This window comes from Anguilla rostrata, chromosome 15 (genome assembly GCF_018555375.3).
Source record: "Anguilla rostrata isolate EN2019 chromosome 15, ASM1855537v3, whole genome shotgun sequence".
Taxonomy (NCBI): Eukaryota; Metazoa; Chordata; class Actinopteri; order Anguilliformes; family Anguillidae; genus Anguilla; species Anguilla rostrata.
The window spans coordinates 11,682,117-11,704,931 of NC_057947.1; the positions used below are offsets into that span (position 1 = coordinate 11,682,117).

A 22,815-nucleotide genomic window follows, 5' to 3' on the forward strand; every position below is an offset into this window, starting at 1 on the left:
GCTTCCTGGATGTCCCTTTAATGGTGCTGTTCAGTCACAGGGAACGTTGCGGAAGTGACCTTGGAATGAAATTGAATTGCTGATGATCCGTCCGTCCATTTGTTATCAGGGAAGTTCACTAATAAACTTGACATGTTTTAATATGCCATTAGAGTGCATGGTTCATGCTGTTCCTTCGTAAATTGACAACCATTAAGGAAACAAACGTTGTGTACCACACGCACCATACCAGAAACATTTATCTGTGACTTTGTCTAAACTTTTTTTTGAACAATGAATGCATTGAGGATTTTGTGGCACACGCTTTTGGGAATCCAGCTGGAATGGATCCCAGCAGTCATGACATGTTTTTGTTTTAGCAGGGTTTGTGCATAAAGCATTTTGTTTGTCTTTGTGTGTCCTTGTAAACGTAGACTGTCTCTACACGGTTCCTGGCTCTCTTTTTAATGGACGCAGCAGCTCCCTGGCTGTGGAGACCGTCTCTGGGCTGTGGGGACCGTTTGTCTCTGCCTGATCTCGGTCCGATCGCTAAGAGGGTTATTTGTTCCACGCTGTTAGCCGCCGAGACCTAGGGGTGGGACTCGAAGTGCCGAACAAAAAATGACCCTGATTTACCGTTCGGCGTCTGCCCCTCTTCCCCTCTCTGTGATCGCTTGGTTAGTGTTAGGAAATAGCCAGGCTTTATTACGGGCCTGCGCTTTAATTGGATCTCAAAAATTACACCGACTAACAGAATGGGGGTCGTAAATCACAAACGCTGGGCCTTAATTTAGCCTCAGCCCTCTGGGCCTTAATTTAGCCTCAGGCCCTGGGCCTTAATTTAGCCTCAGGCCTCTGGGCCTTAATTTAGCCTCAGGCCTCTGGGCCTTAATTTAGCCTCAGGCCCTGGGCCTTAATTTAGCCTCAGGCCTCTGGGCCTTAATTTAGTCTCAGGCCTCTGGCCCTTAATTTAGCCTCAGCCCTCTGGGCCTTAATTTAGCCTCAGGCCCTGGGCCTTAACTTAGTCTCAGGCCCTGGGCCTTAATTTAGCCTCAGGCCTCTGGGCCTTAATTTAGCCTCAGGCCTCTGGGCCTTAATTTAGCCTCAGGCCTCTGGGCCTTAATTTAGTCTCAGGCCTCTGGGCCTTAATTTAGCCTCAGGCCTCTGGGCCTTTTTTTAGCCTAAGGCCTGTGGGCCTTAATTTAGTCTCAGGCCTCTGGGCCTTAATTTAGCCTCAGGCCTCTGGGCCTTAATTTAGCCTCAGGCCTCTGGGCCTTTTTTTAGTCTCAGGCTTCTGGGCCTTAATTTAGCCTCATGCCTCTCTTGAATTGAACCATGTGTACCGTTTCTTTCTTCATTTTTAATTTCACTGTTACCCTGCGACACATGCAATCTCCTCTAAAAACACGTGCGTGAAACGTGAGTTCTAAATGAGGTAGCATTTGAGAGAGCCGATGGATTTATGGTGACGGATTGGGTGGTTTATGAGGCCCCGTGTGTGATGCGTAAGGCCGCTCTGACAGTTTAATGGCATCTCAAGCTCAGTTCTGTCACGCTCTGAGAGTCGCCGTCAGACGGTCTGACTTTTAATATTCGTGCTTCTCGTCCACGTGCTGTCGGACGCGTAGAACGCGCCCCCCCAAATTCGGAAGGGCTCCAGACGAAGCGCTCCCCCCGTCTTAGGTACCCGTGTTCAGGGGGTCGTTCGGTCCGACGGTTCGTTGGCGGAGAGAAATAACGAGGCCGAGTGATTAATTAAGGGATCCCCGAGCCGCAGACGCACCCGTCCCGTACCGCCGCCGCCGCGCTTTCGTTCCGGGCGAGAATTTGACCCCGGGGCGCGGAGAATCGGGGGTCCATCAGCGTCCCTAATGCATCATTCTGGGGTGCCGGGTTTGTTGCGTCTAACGCTAAGCATGAATCCGCTCAGTCTTGACGTGTTTACCAGGAAGTCGGTACCAAAAAAAGGCCAAGAGTAAAACTTTGACATTACCAACTATAAATATATAGTTAATATAATTTCAATATCGGCTGATAGTAGCTTAAAATGATGAGTTATCAGTCTGATGCTATGGCTAATATTATCGCCATATATCGACAATGTGATGGGCTAGATAGTTAGACTGATGCTGTAAATTAAGTGGGAATTTTATCTTTGTAAAGTAGCCTCATCATAGTCATTTGAACTGCTTTAATATTTATTTTTAATTGATCTTTTTTTGTTGGTGCATTTTTACCAATTGCACAAGCAAAGTTGTACAGAGACTTTGTACCCCTTTAGCCTTTCTGCATAATAAGAAAGTAAGCATGATGATATTATTGTTTTATCATAAAAAATTGTTTTGCTTCCTTTATAAGTTGGCATCCCTGCTGATCTACTTCTTCCTCTGGTTGGAGTTTACATGTTTTAAAATATTTTTATATGAATTCTTTAGACGCACAAACACACACACCCACCCACACATGCGCACACACACACACACACACACACATTTAAGGAGTGCAATGGAAATTTCTTCTCTAACCCCCGTTGGTTTTGTAATGGATATACTGCACATTGTTTTTTGATATGTGTTGCATTACAAAATGAAATGGGTTGATAAAAACGAGAAAGTTTGTGTTAGCTGATCCCATGCAGAATCTGGACAGCGTAGACACGTATGCTGGCCCATGAGAGTGTATACCGGACACACGTGCGGTAGGAGAATCCTGAACACGCGTTAGTGCAGTAAGGGAATCCTGAACACGCGTGTTACTGCAGTAAGAAAATTTATGGATCTTAGCTGCATAAACAAAACGCCTGAACACCTGCGCCACACACTTTAAGGCAGTAAGGAAATCTCTCTAACCCCGTTGGTTGTAATGGAATACTGCACATTGTTTTGTTTGTTGCATTAAAAATGAAAGGGTTGATAAAAAGGAAAGTTGTGTTAGTGATATGCAGAATCTGAACAGCATGACCAGTAGGACTGGCCCGTGTAGTGCAGTAAGATCTGACACACGTGCAGTAAGAGAATCCTGAACACGCATGTTAGTGCAGTAAGAGAAGCCTGAACACGCGTGTTAGTGCAGTAAGAGAATCCTGAACACGCGTGTTAGTGCAGTAAGAGAATCCTGAACACGCGTGTTAGTGCAGTAAGAGAATCCTGAACACGCGTGTTAGTGCAGTAAGAGAATCCTGAACACGCATGTTAGTGCAGTAAGAGAATCCTGAACACGCGTGTTAGTGCAGTAAGAGAATCCTGAACACGCTGTTAGTGCAGTAAGAGAATCCTGAACACGCGTGTTAGTGCAGTAAGAGAAGTCTGAACACGCGTGTTAGTGCAGTAAGAGAAGCCTGAACACGCGTGTTAGTGCAGTAAGAGAAGCCTGAACACGCGTGTTAGTGCAGTAAGAGAATCCTGAACACGCGTGTTAGTGCAGTAAGAGAATCCTGAACACGCGTGTTAGTGCAGTAAGAGAAGTCTGAACACGCGTGTTAGTGCAGTAAGAGAAGCAGTTGGCCTGTTTCACACTGAGTGGCTGGATCAGGGGAGCCGTTCTGGTCACACCCCCCTCGCTCTCTGTGTAACAGTGTGTGGAGAAAGCGTGATCTTTCTCTCTCCACTTCTGGATGACTGATTCATTTCCTCCAAGCCCTGCACCAGCTCCTGAACTGAAGTGTGTGTGTGTGTGTGTGTGAGGGGGGGTGGGGGCCCACAGAGAGAGAGAGAGAGAGACAGAGAGAGAGAGAGAGAGGCCAGAATGCCGTAGGTGCATTTCTCCCTAAATGAAAAGCAGGTGACCGTCCCATGTGAGGTTAGTGGATGAAGGGGTCACATTCCTACCCCCCGGGAGAGAGGAAATCGAGTGATGACGAGGGCCCCCGCCCCACCCCCCCCCCCCCACCCTACTCTGTTCTTCCTTAATTACTTCTCCCCTTGTCTTTCTGCAGCAGTGTCAAGATAAGACCACTCTCTCTCTCTCTCCCTACACACACACACACACAAACACACATTCACTACGCACACACACACACACACACACGCAGGGCTGGTCTGCTTAAGGGGGCCCAGAAGATCAGAGCTGTCCAGCTCTCCTGCACACACAGAGCCGTCCTGATCTGATTACACAATAGACTGGTCTGTCTCATCCATGATGAGCGAAATACAGGAGGAGATTCAGAGAAGGGGATGTGTTTATCAGAGCTGTGTGTGTGTGTGTGTGTGTGTGTGACAGTGTGTGTGAGAGAGTGTCTGTGTGTGTGTGTGTGTGTGAGAGAGAGTGTCTGTGTGTGTGTGTGTGTGAGTGTGTGTGTGTGTGTGTGTGTGTGTGTGTGTGTGAGAGTGTGTGTGTGTGTGTGTGTGTGCACGTGCCTTTTTAGCTCTCTGTATGCTGCACTGACATCTGTAAATCCGCCTGAGGGGCACCTGGAATTTTCATCATATCCAACCCCGGTAGAGTGAGAGAAATGTGTGGTAACCTTGCAGGGGGGGGAATCGGGAATTCAAGGTACTGCCTCTGTGACTCCATCTTCTGCAGCGAGCTCTTTGGGTTTTTGTTTTTGTGTGTGGTCTATGAGACGGCACCCCCCCCCCTCTCGTGTTCACCCGGGGAGTGGGGGTCCCGGGGCAGACAGGAGCGGGGTGCAGGGGTGCGGGGGTGCAGGCATTGTGTGGGGCAGCCGAATGGGGGGTAACAGCCCTTTTTTTCTGGGTGCGTGCTTCAGGGGGGATTTACGCTGTTCTCCAGCGTGGTGTGAATGGCGGGGAGAGAGAGCGGCCCGGTCAATAGAGGGTTTAAGAGTGGGGTTTTCTGAAGGTTTCGGAGGGCGCCCCGGGGCAGGGCTGGAGTGGGGTGGGGTGCGGGATGAGTGGAGTCCCCATCTCTGACCCCATAACCCCCCACCCCCAACCCTATAACCCCCTCAGCTGCATCACCATGCCAGCGGTTTTTCAGGTTGCCATGCCACACGAGTCTCAAATCCCCCCAAAAACGGAGAATCCTCGTGTGTTAGCCGAGGGGGCGGGGCTGGGCACAGCTCTCGTGCGGCTACCCCGGACGTTTAAGGGGGGATCAGAGGGGCTGGTTATCCCGCGGGATCCTGGCCACCGGCCCCCCTCCCTGCTGAGCGAAGCCCCTGTGAGCAGCACCCCCTTCGGCAGTGTGGGTGACGCCGTCGGCACGGCGATGCAGAGACGCAGGGCGGTGCCGCCGGGCTCCAGGACTGCGTAAACACCCCGGGAATGATGAATCTGGCGGCCCACTCTCGCTGCCTGACTGCTGCTAATATAAATGTTTAGGCAGTGCTGGGTATTCAGAGTGTTTGGACTACGCAGATAGATTTAGTGTTAATTGGTTTCAGATGCTCTTGTTTTGGAGATGGGGCGAGATGGGGGATGGGGTGGGGGGCGGGGACTTGATGCTAGTGTGGAGCTTGTGTTACCCCATGCACATGCCAGTTTGGACCTCAGATTAGCCTATGCTAATGCAGTGCTTGGGTTAGCCGTGCTAGTGGGGAGCTTGGGTTAGCCTCTGCTAGCATGAAGCTCGGGTTAGCCTATGCTTGGCGTGGAGCTCGGGCTAGCCCGCAGGTATACCGCTCTTTATTTCCGCTGGCTTAACCTGTCAGCTCCGTGAAATTTATGCTCACTTGCCTGTCTTCTCTGCGGTAAGAGGAAGTGACTTGCTGTGAGTCTGAGTGGGCCGCGATGTAGTTGTCAGTGCGCTAGTTTCTGAACTGTGAAGTTTCCAACTTTGGTTCTGGAGAGCCACGGGGCTTCTCAGACACGAACCAGGGGACCCCCTCTGCTGGGTTTTGTTCCAGCCAGTCCTGGAAATCGTTAAAACTTCATCAGTTTAAGTTCCTGTCTGACTTTAATGAATTCAGAATGTGGGGCTGGCTCATAGTCATTTGGAACCACTTGCTCAGTTTCGGTAATCACTGCCCCTGCAACTTTGTTGTTCTTTGTGTATTGTTTCAAACTGAAATGTCGATACTCGATGTATTAATCAGTTAATCAGTAAATCAGTCTGGGCCGGGTCATACTGTCCCATTTACAGACTACGGCAGAATGAGCAGTTCAGTGACAGCTCTGTAGATGCTTGAAATGGCTGTTTACTCCTCTAGTGCATTTGGGAAGTGGATCTGGAGGTGGTTTCACACACTGTTTGTGATTTGTATTTGTGGTTGTGTTTGTGAGTGTGGTTGTGTTTGTCGTTGTGGTTCTGATTGTGGTTGTGGGTTTGGTTGTGGTTGTGTTTGTGAGTGTGGTTTTGTTTGTCGTTGTTGCTGTGATTGTGGTTGTGTTTGTGAGTGTGGTTGTGTTTGTCGTTGTGATTGTGGTTTTGCTTGTGGTTGTGCTTGTGAGTGGGGTTGTGTTTGTCGTTGTGGTTGTGGGTTTGGTTGTGATTGCGTTTGTGAGTGTGGTTGTGTCTGTCATTGTGGTTGTGATTGTGGTTGTGGTTTGGGTTGTGTGTGTGTTTGTGTGTCAGCTTCTGTTAGGGATGTGTCTGGACCTGGTGTGGAGGACCTCTGTGAACGGGTGGCAGAGGTGGCGAACACCACAGGCCACATATTCTGCGACTCTCAGCGAGAGTTGACCCACTCGCGGCAGGAGAGGATCATGGGATTGCTTCATCTTCTGGTGCCGTATTGAGCTGGGGAGCGGTTCTGAGGCACAGCACAGATAAATCAGATTAATATCCCCTTCATTTTGTGCCCTAGTTTGCTTTTGAATCACATGAAAGGAAATGCATCTGCGAACCCTCTCAGGACGCGCTCGCTTGCGTTCGCCACATCTCCTGAAATTTTAATTCAAAGAAACGAACGGCGGCCATGTTTGCATACCATTACGGGAAAGTACTTTGCGCACATAATTTCCTAAACTGTAGCGATTTCTTTTTTCCCCAGATAATCCTAGTTTATGTTTGATAACTCTAGAAATGAGATGCCATCTTCTGCATGCTGCATTCATGGATAACCTTGGACTGTGGCCTCCCAGAAGGTCAAAGACAGTATGAGTCTTTGTATCTGTTTTCTGTTGGCGGTCATCCTCTGTGCTTAGATTGACATTTAATGAATTTGACTGGAGGCAAAGAAGTCAGAAAATGGCTTCTTTTTTTTTTCGAGGCCCTCCGGCTTGTTGGGAGGATGCTCTGTGAATGAGCTGGTGATGAACCTTTACAGTTCCTCACAACTGGCAAAAGGCCACTGGCAGCATTCCTCCACAACGTGGGATCTGTTCCTCGGATACCGAGCCCACGTCCAGAGCAACATACCTCCTCCCTTCTCTGGCTGTCTCTTTCTGTCTCTCTCTCTGTCCTCTCTCTCTCTCTCTCTCTCTCTCTCTCTCTCTCTCTCCCTCTGCTTTTCTTATGATCATTAATTCATTGGTCTTTCTGGCAAATAAATCAGTTGGTGATTATGAAAGCCCCCCTGTGGTCTCTGCTGTCCTGGGACAATCCTGGACCAGCCCCTGCTCACCCAGCATGCTCCCCCTCCCTCCCTCCCCCTCCCTCCTCCCCTCGACCCCCCCAGGAGGAGGTGGAGATCCTATTTCAGGGGCTTCATGTGGGGGCCCCACTGCCACACATGTGACCCTGAGAGACAAGTTTCTGCCCCAATTTCTGTGTGTGTGAGGGTATGCGTGAGAGAGAGGGAGGGAGAGGGAGGAAGGGAGGGAGAGAGAGAGAACGAGAGAGAGCGAGAGTGAGTGTGTGTGAGAGAGAGAGAGAGAGAGAGTGTGTGTGAACGTAGGGTTGGTGAAAGGGGAAGGTGGGGGAGGGGGATGGGGAGGGGTCAAAGGTCATGTGCCCTGCTGGGTGGTGTTTTGTGAGCCCAAGAATAGAGCAGCAGTGAAAGAAAATGTGTGTGGGAGTCTGAGAGGAGTAAACGTGTGGGAGTCTGAGGGGAGTAAACGTGTGGGAGTCTGAGAGGAGTAAACGTGTGGGAGTCTGAGAGGAGTATGTGTGTGGGAGTCTGAGAGGAGTAAACGTGTGGGAGTCTGAGAGGAGTAACGTGTGGGAGTCTGGGGAGTAACGTGGGAGTCTGAGGAGTAAACGTGTGGAGTCTGAGAGGAGTAACGTGTGGGAGTCTGAGGGGAGTAAACGTGTGGGAGTCTGAGGGAGTAACGTGTGGGAGTCTGGAGGAGTAAAGTGTGGGAGTCTGAGAGGAGTAAACGTGTGGGAGTTGAGAGGTAAACGTGTGGGAGTCTGAGAGGAGTAAACGTGTGGGAGTCTGAGAGGAGTAAACGTGTGGGAGTCTGAGAGGAGTAAACGTGTGGGAGTCTGAGGGGAGTAAACGTGTGGGAGTCTGAGAGGAGTAAACGTGTGGGAGTCTGAGGGGAGTAAACGTGTGGGAGTCTGAGAGGAGTAAACGTGTGGGAGTCTGAGAGGAGTAAACGTGTGGGAGTCTAGGGAGTAACGTGGGAGTCTGAGAGGAGTAAAGTGTGGAGTCTGAGGGAGTAACGTGTGGGAGTCTGAGGGAGTAAACGTGTGGGGTCTGAGGAGTAACGTGTGGGTCTGAGAGGAGTAAACGTGTGGGAGTCTGAGGGAGTAAACGTGTGGGAGTCTGAAGAGTAAACTGTGGAGTCTGGGAGTAAACTGTGGGAGTCTGAGAGAGTAAACGTGTGGGAGTCTGAGAGGAGTAAACGTGTGGGAGTCTGAGAGGAGTAAACGTGTGGGAGTCTGAGAGGAGTAAACGTGTGGAGTTGGGGAGTAACTGTGGATCTGGGGAGTAAACGTGTGGAGCTGGGAGTAACGTGGAGTCGAGGAGTAAACGTGTAGGGAGTCCTGAGAGGAGTAAGTGTGGGAGTCTGGAGGAGTAAACGTGTGGGAGGGAGAGTACGTAGGGTGTGTTGCGAGTGTTAGGGGAGTATGTGTGTGTGTGAGTGTTAGGGGAGTATGTGTGTGATGGCCTTTCTCAGCCGTGAGATGCGGCTCTATTAGACTGCGCAGAGGGCAGGGGGTCAGGTAGACCCCTCCCCCCCCTGCATCAGACAGCAGATGGGACCCACCACGACAGGCCAGGGCATCTCCTAACAACTGACTTCCTGTGACCCGGACGTAAGCTGTCTCATATGCAGACCGAGCGGCGGACGGAGCGTGCCTCTGCGCTCAGATGGTGATGTGGGAAGCGACCGCAGACAGGACACGAGCAGATAAAGCACATCAAAATAGCACTGCTGTTCCCTTCAGAGCCGTGGACTAAACTGCTATAATACTGCTAATATTGGTGCATATATTTGCAGTAAATAAATAAATAGCACTTAACAGCAATTACTATTTTAGAAGTATATTGCTTTATATAAAAGTGTTGAAATATTTTCTGATTTTGATCATTTATTTAATTACTACACCACCGGGATTGGGTTAAATATTAGCCTTTATTTGTCATGACAGTTTCATTTTAAAACCGCCTGTTCAACGGATATTTCAAAGAAAAAGACACTATATGACTTAACAACAGTATCGCAGGCTTCTTTAATCCTGTTATGTTGTTTCAAAGTTTAGAAATTGGCAAAGGTCCTAACGGCATGTTCCAGAAAGTCCAGACAGTGCTTCACTGTGACCTGTTTATCCAAAGCAGGCCAGCAATCTCCCTCCAGTGCAATCAAGCAAAGATGCACTTGTGCTTTAGAGAGGACAGAACGACCTGTTGCAGGTTACAGATTGTCTCCCGCTAACTGCCTTGTAGCATGAAGCGTACATTAATGTGCTTTAACATTGCCTGCTTGGTTACTGCATTTTACGAGCTGAAATCTATTCTTGCATTTCAACCGGTCAGATGGTTTAACCATCAACCCTTAAGCGTGTATGGGTGTGCATGCTTGTGCGTGTGTGTGTGTGTGTGTGTGTGTTTGCGCTCGCTTCATGCCTGCCACTGTGCTTGCGAGTGTAAACAGTAAGAGGGTGTGGCCTGCGCTCTGGAAGCGGTCCTGCATGAGCGCGTCTAACCTGGGGAACCGTTTAGGGGAACTCTCCTTGTCCAGGAGGAAAAGAGCTTTTTTAAGGGTGACCTTATTCAGCAAGAATGCCTTTGCTTGCTGGAAAAGCAGTTCTGTTCCCGGCTCAGAGCACGGCGGCCATTACGGCTCTGACTGTGAGCCAGGCTGCGTTCGCCATTATGGCTCTGACTGTGAGCCAGACTGCGTTCAGAGAGCAACTATATGCAGGAGGCTGAGGGGAGCTCTGGGGTTTAAGCTCCTCAGCTAAACTTTGGTTAAACTTCTATGGGCAGATTTAATAGTCGCAGATATTTCCCGGACCAGCTGCAGTAATATGCAGGCTTTATGCTAATCGGTTGTCACTACGAGTTTTGCACTATGAGTTTTATGCCCCTGCGGGACATATGTACTGCAGCGTTACATGAGAAATTCACTGTTCATGGCAGGGACAGGAGTCTGCTTTATGCGCATGCTGCATGATGTGTTTCACTGGAGCTGAGGTCTTGGCTGTAGGGCTTACCTATGGAGGGTACATTAGAGCTCAGCTGTGCAGTGGGACTGTAACTGGCTACAAGGTAAAGGCTGATACTGATGTTGACTGCGAACACACACATGGAGTAATGAGCAATTATGGCTGGCAGTTGTTTTTTTGGATTTGGTGGTTCACATACGTATAATTCCTTCTTTCATTTTGTCAACTCATGAAGATCAGGGTGGTGAAAACATATTTTTGATAATAAAGTTTACATATATATTCTTATGAGTGTTCGTATATTTCATCTACAAGCAGCATTGTCTTTATGGTGACACATCAGCTCAAGTATTGCAAACTTTCCAAGTTATCATTTTGTGACCGAAAATTGAATATGACATCTCAAAGAAAGCCGATTGCTGGTTGGGACAGTCCAGTGAGTTGATTGGCTGTATTCCACTGTTGGGACAGTCCAGTGATTTGATTGGCTGTATTCCACTGAGCAAGTTCAGGCCATTTTAAGTGTCACTTCACCATGAACAGCCAACAGTACTTCAGAAGGAGCGAACACAAATTGGGGTGTTAGTCTCTGGTGGTCCTGGGGTCCTGGCAGGGGTAACCCCCACTGTCTCCTGGATCACCCCTCCCCCCTCCCCCCCTCCCCCCGGCAAGCTGCCTTTCCCGCTCTCTCGCTTGCAGCCAATCAGGAGCTGTGCCAGCTGGCACCATGCCAGGCTCCCCTCTCGGCATGCAGGGAAAAAAACAGATGAAGGAGAGAAGAGCCCCCCCCGGCCCCCCCAGCCTTGATCCATCTCTGTAAGAGAGGTCACCCGCCATGCTGGTGCATATCATTACTGAAATGGGAGCAAGACAGTGGTGAAGGATGTGCGATTGATAGGCGTCCTTCTCCGCCAAGCCCTCTCTCTACTAATTCCACTCATTCCTGCTGTTAATCCCTCTCTCTCTCTCTCTCTCTCTGTTAACCCCACTCACCTCTATGGTAAGCCCTCCCACTCTATGGTGACCCCACTCTCTGCTAACCTCGCTCGCTCTACTTGTGCTCTGACAGGGTTCTCCGCCCTCCCCTGGGATGGAGGTGCGTACTGAGGGCTGCAGCGGTCGAGTCCCAAATCTCCCTGGGCGACCCCTGACCTTCTCCCCTTTGCGCGTGATGGGGCGGCGCTCAGACGAGCTGTACTCACTGGGACGTTGGCGTGCTGTAATAACGACCTCATGCGCGTGACCTCATTAGTCAGGCACTGCAAACTTACCTTTACGACAGGACACAGTGACCCTGTGACCCTGAACTCACCTGCACCACTTTCCCTCTCACTTTCCTCTCTCCTTCTCCCTCCCTCTCTCTTTCCTCTCTCCTTCTCCCTCCCTCTCTCTTTCCTCTCTCCTACTCCCTCCCTCTCTCTTTCCTCTCTCCTTCTCCCTCCCTCTCTCTTTCCTCTCTCCTTCTCCCTCCCTCTCTCTTTCCTCTCTCCTACTCCCTCCCTCTCTCTTTCCTCTCTCCTGCTCCCTCCCTCTCACTTTCCTCTCTCCTGCTCCCTCCCTCTCTCATTTCAGTTCAATTCAATAATGCTGTCTTGGCGTGACTGAACATTACAATATTGCCAGAGCATCACTACTGCTACTACTCTCTCTCCTCCCTGCCTCTCTCTCTCCCCTCCCTGCCTCTCTCTCTCCCCCCTCTCTCTCTCTCCCTCTCATTGTGTGCAGTGCTGTGTGTATTAGGGGGGTGTTGAATGGAGAGGGTCCCGTTCCCATGAGCTTAGCGTCCCAGCACCGCTCTGTGCGCAGGCTGTCGTTGGGTCGGGGGTCCGTGTTTGGGGGTTTTGGGGGGCCTGTTTTTGTGCCACTCTGGGACTGCAGGCATGGGTATTTGCGTGGTTGGCAGTCTTCCTGAAAAGTACGACACCCCCTGAATGTATCCCCCCCTCACGGTTACAAAGAGGACCGTTTAGGGCTGGTGTGTACCCCACATTTACCCCCCCCCCCTGCCCACCCCAGGCCCCCAGACCGTACCCCTCCCCGGTCTCCAATCACTCGCGAAATGATAAACAAACGTCTTCCTTCTCCTAATGACCCGAAACAATTAGAGCTACAAAAGAGCCACACTTTTTTTTGTTGAAACTTTGCGCTATATTTATACTGTTTACATTTGTGCTTAGGGGTAAACAGGCGAAAGCCATTCGTGGGTTTTAAAGAGCCTAAGAAACAGGGAGGTTTATCCAAGACTGTTTTCTTTTCGTCCCCTGGAAAGATAATTAGACTCGTAAAATGAATGTTTGTAGCCGAAGGGCACCTGCTAGCGTCGCGGACCGTCTTTTAATGGCGGTGAAAACAGGAGGTCCGCCCGCCTGCCTGCCGGTCCTTCTTTCCAAAAAGTTAACGAATAACAGGAGGGATGAGATAACGGCTGGAGCGAGACTCCTCGCTTGTGTCGGACCCATTCCGGGCTCTTTTATGGTCTCGAGCTGGCTGGGGGGGGGGGGGTGTGCGGTTCAGTCTCTGCAGGATTGGGCTGAACACTGGGCTGTATGCGGTTCTCTCTGTGCTGAACATTTTGGGATTGAGACATCTTCCTGTCTGGTCTGCCTTCCCCTTAATGCCGTGGGAGGGAGACGAAAACAGAGCCCCCCCCACCACCACCTCCCGCCCCCACCCCAGTGCAGTCAGTCCTGTGATGCGTCCTGTGTGTGTGTGTGTGTGTGTGTGTGACAAAGAGACACAATGGTGCGTTTTCTTCTGTTTGACAAAGGGAGGCATGGCCGTGCTTGTTGAAGAAGCTGTGCTGTCCCTGTCGGTGTAGACGTCTGACGGCGTCCTGTTGCTCCTGATGAGAATGGATCTGAACTGGGGAGCGGATGCAGGCGTTGCCTGAAGCGTTTCTATGGCGATGGCGTCCGTTGCCCGCGGCTACGCCGCCGTGGAGCAAATCGGAGCCATGGAAACGGTTATCCAATTGTCCTGACGATCGGGGTGACGGAATGGCTCGGTCGCGTCGGTAACGCGCCCCGTCACTTCCTGTGTGACTAACGTTCGGCTTCTGCAGCAAAGACGACTTTTATTTATAAATATTTTTTTACAAATTATGAATGTGTTTAGCAGCACCGCCCAACTCCTGTCAGCCAGGAAGCCTGCTGTTACAGAGACGCGTGAGCTTTTTCAGTTGCTCAACTTCTCGCTTCTCTGCAAAATATAGCAGCAGGTGCCAGGCAAAACAGATCAGAGCTTACCTAGACCCTCTGGTGAACAACAGCCCTTCCAGCGAGCAGAGCTCCCGCAGTGTTTATGTGAGAGTGTTGGCAAGGCCAGAGTCAAAAACACAGGAATAAGTAGATACGTCTGGGTTAAACACAGGAATAAGTAGATATGTCTGGGTTAAACACAGGGATAAGTAGATATGTCTGGGTTAAACACAGGAATAAGTAGATATGTCTGGGTTAAACACAGGGATAAGTAGATATGTCTGGGTTAAACACAGGAATAAGTAGATATGTCTGGGTTAAACACAGGAATAAGTAGATATGTCTGGGTTAAACACAGGAATAAGTAGATATGTCTGGGTTAAACACAGGGATAAGTAGATATGTCTGGCTTAACACAGGAATAAGTAGATATGTCTGGGTTAACACAGGAATAAGTAGATATGTCTAGGTTCATGGGTGAGTGCAATCTGGAGCTCAGTCTGTCCAGGCCCTGTTCACCGTGCTCTTTGTGCCGAAGCACGTCTGCATATCTGAGGTCACTTCCTGTTCTGAGCCGTACAGATCCCTCTCTGCTTGTCGGGCTTCTGTTTCCGGCTGGTGGAGTTCCGGACTCGGCCGGGCAGCTCGTTTGTGGCGGCCATCTTGTCCAGCTCAGCGCATCTCTAGTGTCTGCTCAAAAACCAGTTTTCCACTCATCTTTACCAACACGCCAGCCAGCCGTGACGTCCCACTGTACGAGCAAACACTCACAGCCCCACCCAGTCTCCATGGCGATACTCCGGCCAGAGATCATTCAGCCTATAAGCGCCAGGACCCCGCTCGCTGCCCCCCTCCCCGACCCCGAGAGAGGGCAGTGCCAGCCCAGAGGCCTGCATGGCACCATTGATTGTTTTAGGCTAACGGGATTAGGCTAATCGCGTTAGGGGGAGGGGCGTGGCGTAACCGGGGCGACTGGCTCGCTGTCTCCGCGCCGCACCATGCCTGCTCTGGGTCGCACGTTTTCCTGCCGAGCAGGACCAGCCCGCTGCTGTGTCAGAAAAAGGGAGTAAGAGTGGGGAGGAGAGAAGAGGGGATAATGGGAAGTGTTTTAGTGGATAGTAAGCAGTGCAAAGGGGAGACATAAAGAAGCATGAGATTTTCTGTGAAAGACGTCACATGACAAACAGGTGTTTAGCACTGTGAGCACTCAGCAAGAGATCAGTGAGTGGGTCTGTGCTATTCTGTGAGAGATCAGTGTGAGGGTTTGTGCTATTCTGTGAGAGATCAGTGTGAGGCTCTGTATTATTCTGTAAGAGGTCTGTCTGAGGGTTTGTGTTATTCTGTGAGAGATCAGTGTGAGGCTCTGTATTATTCTGTAAGAGGTCTGTCTGAGGGTTTGTGTTATTCTGTGAGAGATCAGTGTGAGGCTCTGTATTATTCTGTAAGAGGTCTGTCTGAGGGTTTGTGTTATTCTGTGAGAGATCAGTGTGAGGCTCTGTATTATTCTGTGAGAGGTCTGTGTGAGGGTTTGTGCTATTCTGTGAGAGATCAGTGTGAGGCTCTGTATTATTCTGTGAGAGATCAGTGTGAGGCTCTGTATTATTCTGTGAGAGATCAGTGTGAGGGTTTGTGTTATTCTGTGAGAGATCAGTGTGAGGCTCTGTATTATTCTGTGAGAGGTCTGTGTGAGGGTTTGTGTTATTCTGTGAGAGATCAGTGTGAGGCTCTATATTATTCTGTGAGAGGTCTGTGTGAGGGTTTGTGTTATTCTGTAAGAGGTCTGTCTGAGGGTTTGTGTTATTTTGGGTGAGATCAGTGTGAGGCTCTGTATTATTCTGTGAGAGATCACTGTAAGGGTTTGTGTTATTCTGTGAGAGATCAGTGTGAGGGCTCGCCTGGATTCAATAAACATTCTGTTCTGAACATTTTGTTTGACTCTTACCTTTTGTTTCCCCTACAGCCAAAGTTTGGCAAGTTCAGCCATTTCTGAAATTGACTTGCCAAACTGTGTCTGCGTTGTGAAGAAAAAGAAGTTATGCTTTCACTTATTGGAGAGTCTTATTTGCAAACCTATGGTCAAAATGTTGATTGAATCCAGACCACTAAAACTCAATTTGAATTCTTTCATATTTGCCTCGTATTTGAACAGAATAATTCACCATTGATGTATGGCCATAGTTTGCCCTCACTTTTTTTTCTTTTTATCGCATGCGTTTGGAGTGGAGGAATATGAAGGATAATATGGCGTTTGTGGGCCTCTCATTGTTCTCCCTGCTGGCTGAAAGCCGACCCGCCTGTGATGTGGGGAGCGCTGTCTGCTCCCCGGCGTTGGCCCTAATTGTTTCCAGAGCGGGATTATGGCTCTCGCTGCGGCCGAATTTTTCACTAATGCTGGATGAGAAGTTAATCTGGGCATATTTCTGGGCCCGGAGCAGAAGGTCGACACCCTAGCCCCCCCCCCCCCCTCCGCCCCGGGGGTGAGAAAGACCGTTCGGCTCCAGATGCGCTCTCACGGGTCGCCGCCACCGCGCCGGACCCCGCCTCCCCACCCCCGGCCCCGTGATTCCCACCAACCGTGGCGGCGTTTCGGGGGCTAAAATCTGCACGCCACCGGGCGTGAGGCTCGGAAGACCGGGACCAATCAGGAAGCCGGAATCTCAGTCGCGTTTGTGCGTTTTTTAAAAATAAGTGTTGGCGTGGAGACCGTGCTCGTCTGGGAGTTCTCAGCGGTGTGAGCGCCCTTAGGCCCCGCCCCCACCCTGCCCCGCCCCGCCCCAGTATCCCCACCCTTCCTCCCCAGCGCGGGCCTTCTTCCCCGGAGCCTGATTTATGAGGTGCGCAGTCTGCCAGCCACATGGCACATCTGAGGCCTGTCCACCGCGCCGCCGCTAACGTGAGCCGTGTGAAATACCGCCGTGCTCCGCGCTCTCTGCCTTCAAAGCCTCCGCTAAGCGCTAAGACCCAGCGCTTCGCCCCACGGCCTCGCCTTCCCGCGCACGTGTTTACCAGGGTCCGGGGGGCCTCATCGCGGGCTCCAGAGGCTTTTCTCACCGCTGCTGCAGGTCAGGGCTCGTAGGCTTTTCTTTGACTTCGTTTCCCAGAATCCACCTCTGCGTAGGCCCGCGTTGCACACGTGCACTGAGGCTCAGAGTGCTGTTTGTATGGACTACGAGGGCCTCAGATCTCTAGAGGGGGATGGAGGCTGCCTCTGACTGTGACTACCGAATGCAAACCAACTGAGTAAATACAGACAGGAAGTGATGTCACGGGGGGGTCAGGGAGAGAGGGAACGCGGTGCACCGCTCTGAAAGAGACGGAACCGAGCGGTCGGACGGCGTTGTGGAATCAGCCGGTCTGACTTCCCTCTTACCCCAGGGATGAAAAAAAAGAGACAGAAGACAGACGGAGAAAAGGAACGGCTGAAGAGTGTAATTATGGGAAGGAGAGCGAGCGGAGCGGGCGGAGTGGGCGGAGCTCTCCTCGGCTGAGCCGCTCGTGCTGTCGGAGCGAGGCCGTTTCAGAAAGCTAACGCGACACACCTGCAGCGCCGACAGGAAGCAGCTTTTCTCTCTCTGAATCTGTCTTGTTTTTGGACGGACCCCATGTGCCTCCGCTTCGCCTGTAGTGGGGGGTGGGGGGTAAAATGGGGGGGTGCTCACAGACTTCTCTCTCAGGACAGTAGTCCTGCGCTGACAGACTGTTACCTGCAGTAGTTTCTGTCAAAGCAATGTGGACAATAATATATATATATATATATTAAAGTAAAGTACTTTACCCCCCCCCCCATTATTTGGATGTGGGGAGCAGGGAGGGGATCACAGAACAGAAAGCGCCATTCTGGGAAATCAAACCCTCAGCCTCATTGGGAGATTTGTATATGGGGTTGAGAGCTGGCATTCTGGAATGCACCACATGAAACATGAAACATGAATAATTAGAAAAAAACAATACCGAACAAAGGACTTCCTGTCTTCCTCACTGTGTCACGTTCAACCATAAAAAACAAAGCAAAATATTCCAAAAAATAAACACGAGCGATAATTACACGTTATCTTCACTGCACCTCTGCATGTGTTAAGGCTACCATTACCAGCAGCTAGAACAGAAAAATACACCAAAATCAGTGGCTAGAATCTGCTTGTTCTGTACAACAAATAAATGTGGCTTTGGTAGAGTCATTGTGCAGTCAGTAAAAGACCCTGGGACTGTCTCAGTTCAGTCTCCTGGGTAAGTGGATGGAGCAGTGGTAGGACTGTGGGGTTGAGCCTGTCTGGTGACACAGCAACGCTGACTGTTTCATTTCATAATTCCCTGCCTTTTGATTGGCTGCCTGTGATGTCACACCCCCAGCTGTGCCACTGTGGAAGATCATAACGAGCGAGCACCTGTAGTGGTCGGTTGGTGCGGTACGACTGTGACTGTTTTGGCATTTGTGGTGGAAAAAAAACCCCCAAACGTTTCAGCAGCTGCGGACCCTAAATTATTACTTGGCGAGCGCTTGGGGTGTGACATCACCGGTGGCCCGTGAAAAGGCTTGTTTTCGTTGTGACGCTGGCTCGTGGAGTCCTGGGGTTTCGCTTCACTTTGGCTTCGCATAAAGTTTTATCATTTATCCCGCGGGGAAGAAGGCGAACGTCTGATTTTATTAGGGAATGTACCAGGTCTTTTTTCCTGCTGATGCCGAGAAGTTGAACAAAAACAATTTCTAACGAGACTGAGTCCTGTATGACATCATCTTCATGTTGCCTCACGGTTTCGTGTCTGAAGCTAAAGGGATAGTGTTGTGATGGTGTGTGATGTTTGGGGTGCACACCCCAGTGATGACTGAGTCGGGTGTAAGAGCCGGGTACTGCTGGGTTTGTCGGGTTCACAGTGAATAAAATGCAGAACGCTGAAAAGCGGAAGTCGTAATCTGCGCTCGGCATGCTGGGAAAGTGACACTTTGTGCGCAGTTTAGACCCGGCCTCCGGTCTCTGACACAGTATAAGGCTGCCTCATGATTTTAACATTCCTGACACCACATTCGATCATAGCCCGTTACAGAAGTCAAATATACTGCAATGTGAAAAAAAAAACTTTTTTGAAAATGTAATAATAAGTATATTTCACAGTAGGGTATTTTTTAAAATATACAATGTCAAACTAGAGAACGGTAACTGTGCATTTGCCTCGTGTTCCGAAGAGCTGCGGTCTTTTTCTTTATGAATTTTATGTCGATATTTTTGTGCGTTCCATTTCCGCAAGGTAGGCCAGCCTGAAAAGTTACGATAAGCTTTTTTCTTGTGGCGTTCGATACGTACCTTAATGGAAAATGTGTGGAGCATCTCCCTCTGGTATAACACGGCTTTGATTTATATGTTCCTGATCTCTGGCACATCCCGTGCGTGTGCACGCTTGTGTCCTGACCTTCATCCGGCCGTACTGCTGACATGGAAGCCATTTTGTAATGGCGAGCAGTGAACTGCCGCCCTCAAAGCTTTTCCGCCACATTTCCGCGCTGGGAAGCGTTTTCGGGGTTCTCGTTCTGAAAGGGGCCACTCATACGCTGCATTTTCTGGACGGGTGGATTGCGTGTACGTATTCAGCACATTTTGAGGATCTCAGTGCGTAGCCTGGTGAAAGGGGGCAGCGGTTGCTGGTTGCTAGCATGTACAGTGTGCAGCTATCATTTTTTCGTCATATTCTAACTTTTATTGGACTGTGTATATTTTGAGCTGAGCGGGGAGGGTAATAAACTCTTTGGAATTTGGGAAGGGGGGTGGGGAGGGGGGGCGTGAATGGGTACATTTGTGAGCCTGTTGAAGATTAGGGGTGGGATGAAAATCTTAGTTGTTGATGCTGTACTTGCCATTGTGTCTAATCAATGAATTGCGGTTTGTCTTTTATAAATGTTTATCTATTTAATACACAATCGTTTTATTCCTTCTCTCCCTGCAGCCGGAAGAGTTTGAGGCCGTGCATTCCCACACCTTCCGGGTGAAGACGTTCAAGAAGAGCAAGCACTGCGGCGTGTGCAAGCAAGCGGTCAGCAAGGATGGCCTGGTCTGCCGAGGTGAGTGGGGGGAGGGGGGCAGGGGGGCATGAGGGGGGGGGACCGAGTGGGCACGAGGGGGGGGGGGGGCGGGGGGCACAGGGGACGGGCACCCGGGGGGACACCTGCGACAGTTAAACTGTCAAATTCACTCTCCCGCCAAGTCTGAGGGCGAATGGCAGGCCTGGGGGTGATGATGCAAGCAAAGAGGACTTCCAGAGAGAGCAGCTTTCCTTGTTTGCTAATGCCTCATCACTCATTAACCTTCCAGAGCGCTCAGCACCCATAGAAGCTCTGTCTAAAACCCAGCCATCATGTGGGTCTGGTATTGAGACTTGTTTTTTTGGATGACGACACCTTTAAAATTTAAATCAAGAAAAGCCACTCTGACTTCCAGAACAAAACTATGAACTGTTTTGGTTGTAGAGGAAATTATGCTTATTTGACTCAGTATAATTATGACTTGCCTCTTTGCGGGGCGTGAGTTCGTCCAGTAATGGGCTCCGGGGCGATACTGAATGCGAGTTCTGGGTGAAGAGGCTCATGGGTAGGGGCTGCAGTACTGGGAACTGGCCACAGGGGCAGCGATAAACAGGCACGCTCTGCAGTCCCTGTGGGGTTTCTGCGGTGAAAAGGCGGGTCCAGTTGGTACCCTGGGGTACCCCTGCACATGCCAACCTGCGGCGGGAAATGGGTCATTGTTTGGCCTGGCATCTATGGTGGAAAGACTAGTCTCCCCTTGGCACAGAGCAGGAATGATTTATCGCCTCTAAAAACACAGATATGTCCTCTTCTTTTGTTCTCTCTGCTCTCAGGAGTGCCGTGTGGAAAACAGCCATTTATTGCTTTTTTTTTTAAAAATGAGAGATTTTTTTTTTATTGTCTTTTTTTTCTGTGACGCTCGACGATTTCGAACCGAGACGAGAGGAAACGGGGGGCAGGAAAACGCGAAATAATCTGCTAGCGGCGATAAGAAAATAAGCGAATAAATCTCTTGCTTTTCGGCTGTTCGTTGCGCTGAGCGTGATTTATTTCGCCGCTGCTCTTGCGTCAGGCCGAACCGCGCCAGGACGAGTTTTTAGCGTGGCCTCAGCTGTGAGGCGGAGGCGCAGCCAAAGCCCTGTCACACGGCGCGCTCCTGCAATACAGCGCCTGGCCACAGGGGGCGACGCGGAAACGTAGAAAGCGCCGCTCGCCACCCCGCCTCATGAAAAACAGATGCGCTGGCGCTGTGTCGTCGGTTTGCAGCTGCACGGCGCTGCGAGGGAACGGCGGTAAATCCGCCATGAGCCGCCGCGGCGTCCAGCGCTTATGTCATTATGTCATCGCGGACCTCGTCGGTCTGCTTGGCCTGTTCATTCCTGCCTGCGCGAGGCGTACGCTCAGATACAGCATGGAATTTAAATGTTTTAAATGTGTCAGAGCTGCACTTTACACTGCGGTTAGTGCATGTTGTGGGTCTGGCGTGTTAATTTGACTCCTGTGACTGTCAAAGGGAAGTATGTTTTTTTACAGTAACAGGAAGTTAATTTTTCACACCTGCCTATGAACCACCTTGACCCCTCCCATGACCCACCAGTGCATCGTGACTCACAGTTTGGGAACTTTTGTTGCCGCTGACTAGTCCGCAGAGCTTGGGGTGGGGCATAATGCCTTACCCAACCTGGCAACCACAGAGAATATCTATTTATCAACCACAGTGCTGGGAGGCCAGGTATTAATCTGGTATCCACATCTCCCACCCTAAATGGAACGTATTCTGAAGACAGCACATATGCACCATGACAGTTATATTGTCTTATATAACAGTCTTATAACTGCTTCAGTTACATAGTTGTTACATAGTTATATGTCATTTATTGCTTTTCTAAAAATACTGCGATTTATATTTTTTTTAAAGGAGTCCTCCTGTATAAATCCAAGCAACTGCTGTACACTGTCCAAACAGAGACATTAGCTTTTGCTTGAAATTCATTTCAAGCTCTTATTGGATATGTTAGATGAGAAAAGAGTTATTAGTTTGGAATTCATTTCAAGCGGTGTGTGAGTATGTTAAATGATAAAAGAATAGCCAGGTTTTATCATTAAACATATCCAGTTTGAAGTTAATTTCCATGAGCAAACATGTATTTGAGATAAATTAATCCTCTGACTGTATTTGAACTTCCAAAGCAAAAACCCTGAGCCCTGATGAAACCGATAGCTACTGTGCATGTCCAAGCAGTATTTCCCTGGGTTATGTCATACTTTGCCTTTTCATTGGCTGCCTGTGATGCCACACCCCCAGCCGTGCCTTCCTGGGAAATCATAATGGGAGAGCACCTGTAAGGGGTCAGTGGTGTGGTACGACTGTGACGTTTGGCTTTTTGGGTGGAAAACAACATTTCAGCAGCTGCAATTTTTTAAACTCCGTTTTTAGGATAGCTTTTTTCACAAGAACATTAAAATGTGACATGTTTATACTCTCCATTATTATTCTGACCCTGGTTAGGCTCCTGGTTTGTGCAGACTGTACTGTCAATACTACATTTCCCAGAAAACCTCTTTCCTTCCTGATGGCTATTGGTTCATCAGTGCAGCAGGGAGGAGTCTGTGTTCAGTCTTTCAGAGCTGACACTTGAATTTGTGAGCTAATTTTCCCTTGGCTGGAAGTCCCTCCACGGTTGACTTGCTGTTCAATAACATCTTCGCTGCACCTTGGCCCGTCCCCCAAGGGAGGGGTAGGGGGGGTGGAGAGGGTCACAAAATCAATCAGTCCCCAGCGGACCAGAACATCCATACTGCTCCCGGACACTTGGCTGCGTCGCTCTGACGGTCAGTCCAGGCCAATTAGACTCTGGCTCCCAGAAGGAGTTTAACTTAATTCTGCTAATTCACCCCCCCCCCCCTCCCCAGCTGAGGAAAGGGTGGGAAATCATTATCTGGCTTCAGCACCGCATTTACAACGGACAGCTCCCCCGGCCTGTCAAGTCAGTCAGAGGGCGGATTGGAGAGCCCCGCCCCCCCGGCTCTCAGGTAGATTGAGCATCTGTTAATATTAAAAGTGCCTTTGGCGGCGGCGGCGGCGCTCTTGTTTTATTTATGCAGCGTAGCTGTGGAAGCGCTCCAGGAGCGCGGCCGCTCTCGGGCGGATGAGCGCGTAGCGCGGCGGTGGGGAAGCCTGCTGTTTCCCCATCAGGAGGCCGGCTTTGATAGCGCTGCGCTCCGGTG

At 50.1% G+C, this 22,815-nt stretch overlaps 1 protein-coding gene across 1 annotated transcript in view; it reads left to right on the top strand.

Annotated features, from left to right (window-relative positions):
* The window catches only part of tns1b (tensin 1b), a 178,125-nt gene that overhangs the window by 18,177 nt on the left and 137,133 nt on the right, over window positions 1-22,815 (top strand). Inside the window, exon 2 of the mRNA XM_064310507.1 lies at window positions 19,512-19,626. Coding sequence (XP_064166577.1) covers window positions 19,512-19,626 — 115 coding nt within the window. The remainder of the gene's footprint in view (window positions 1-19,511; window positions 19,627-22,815) is intronic.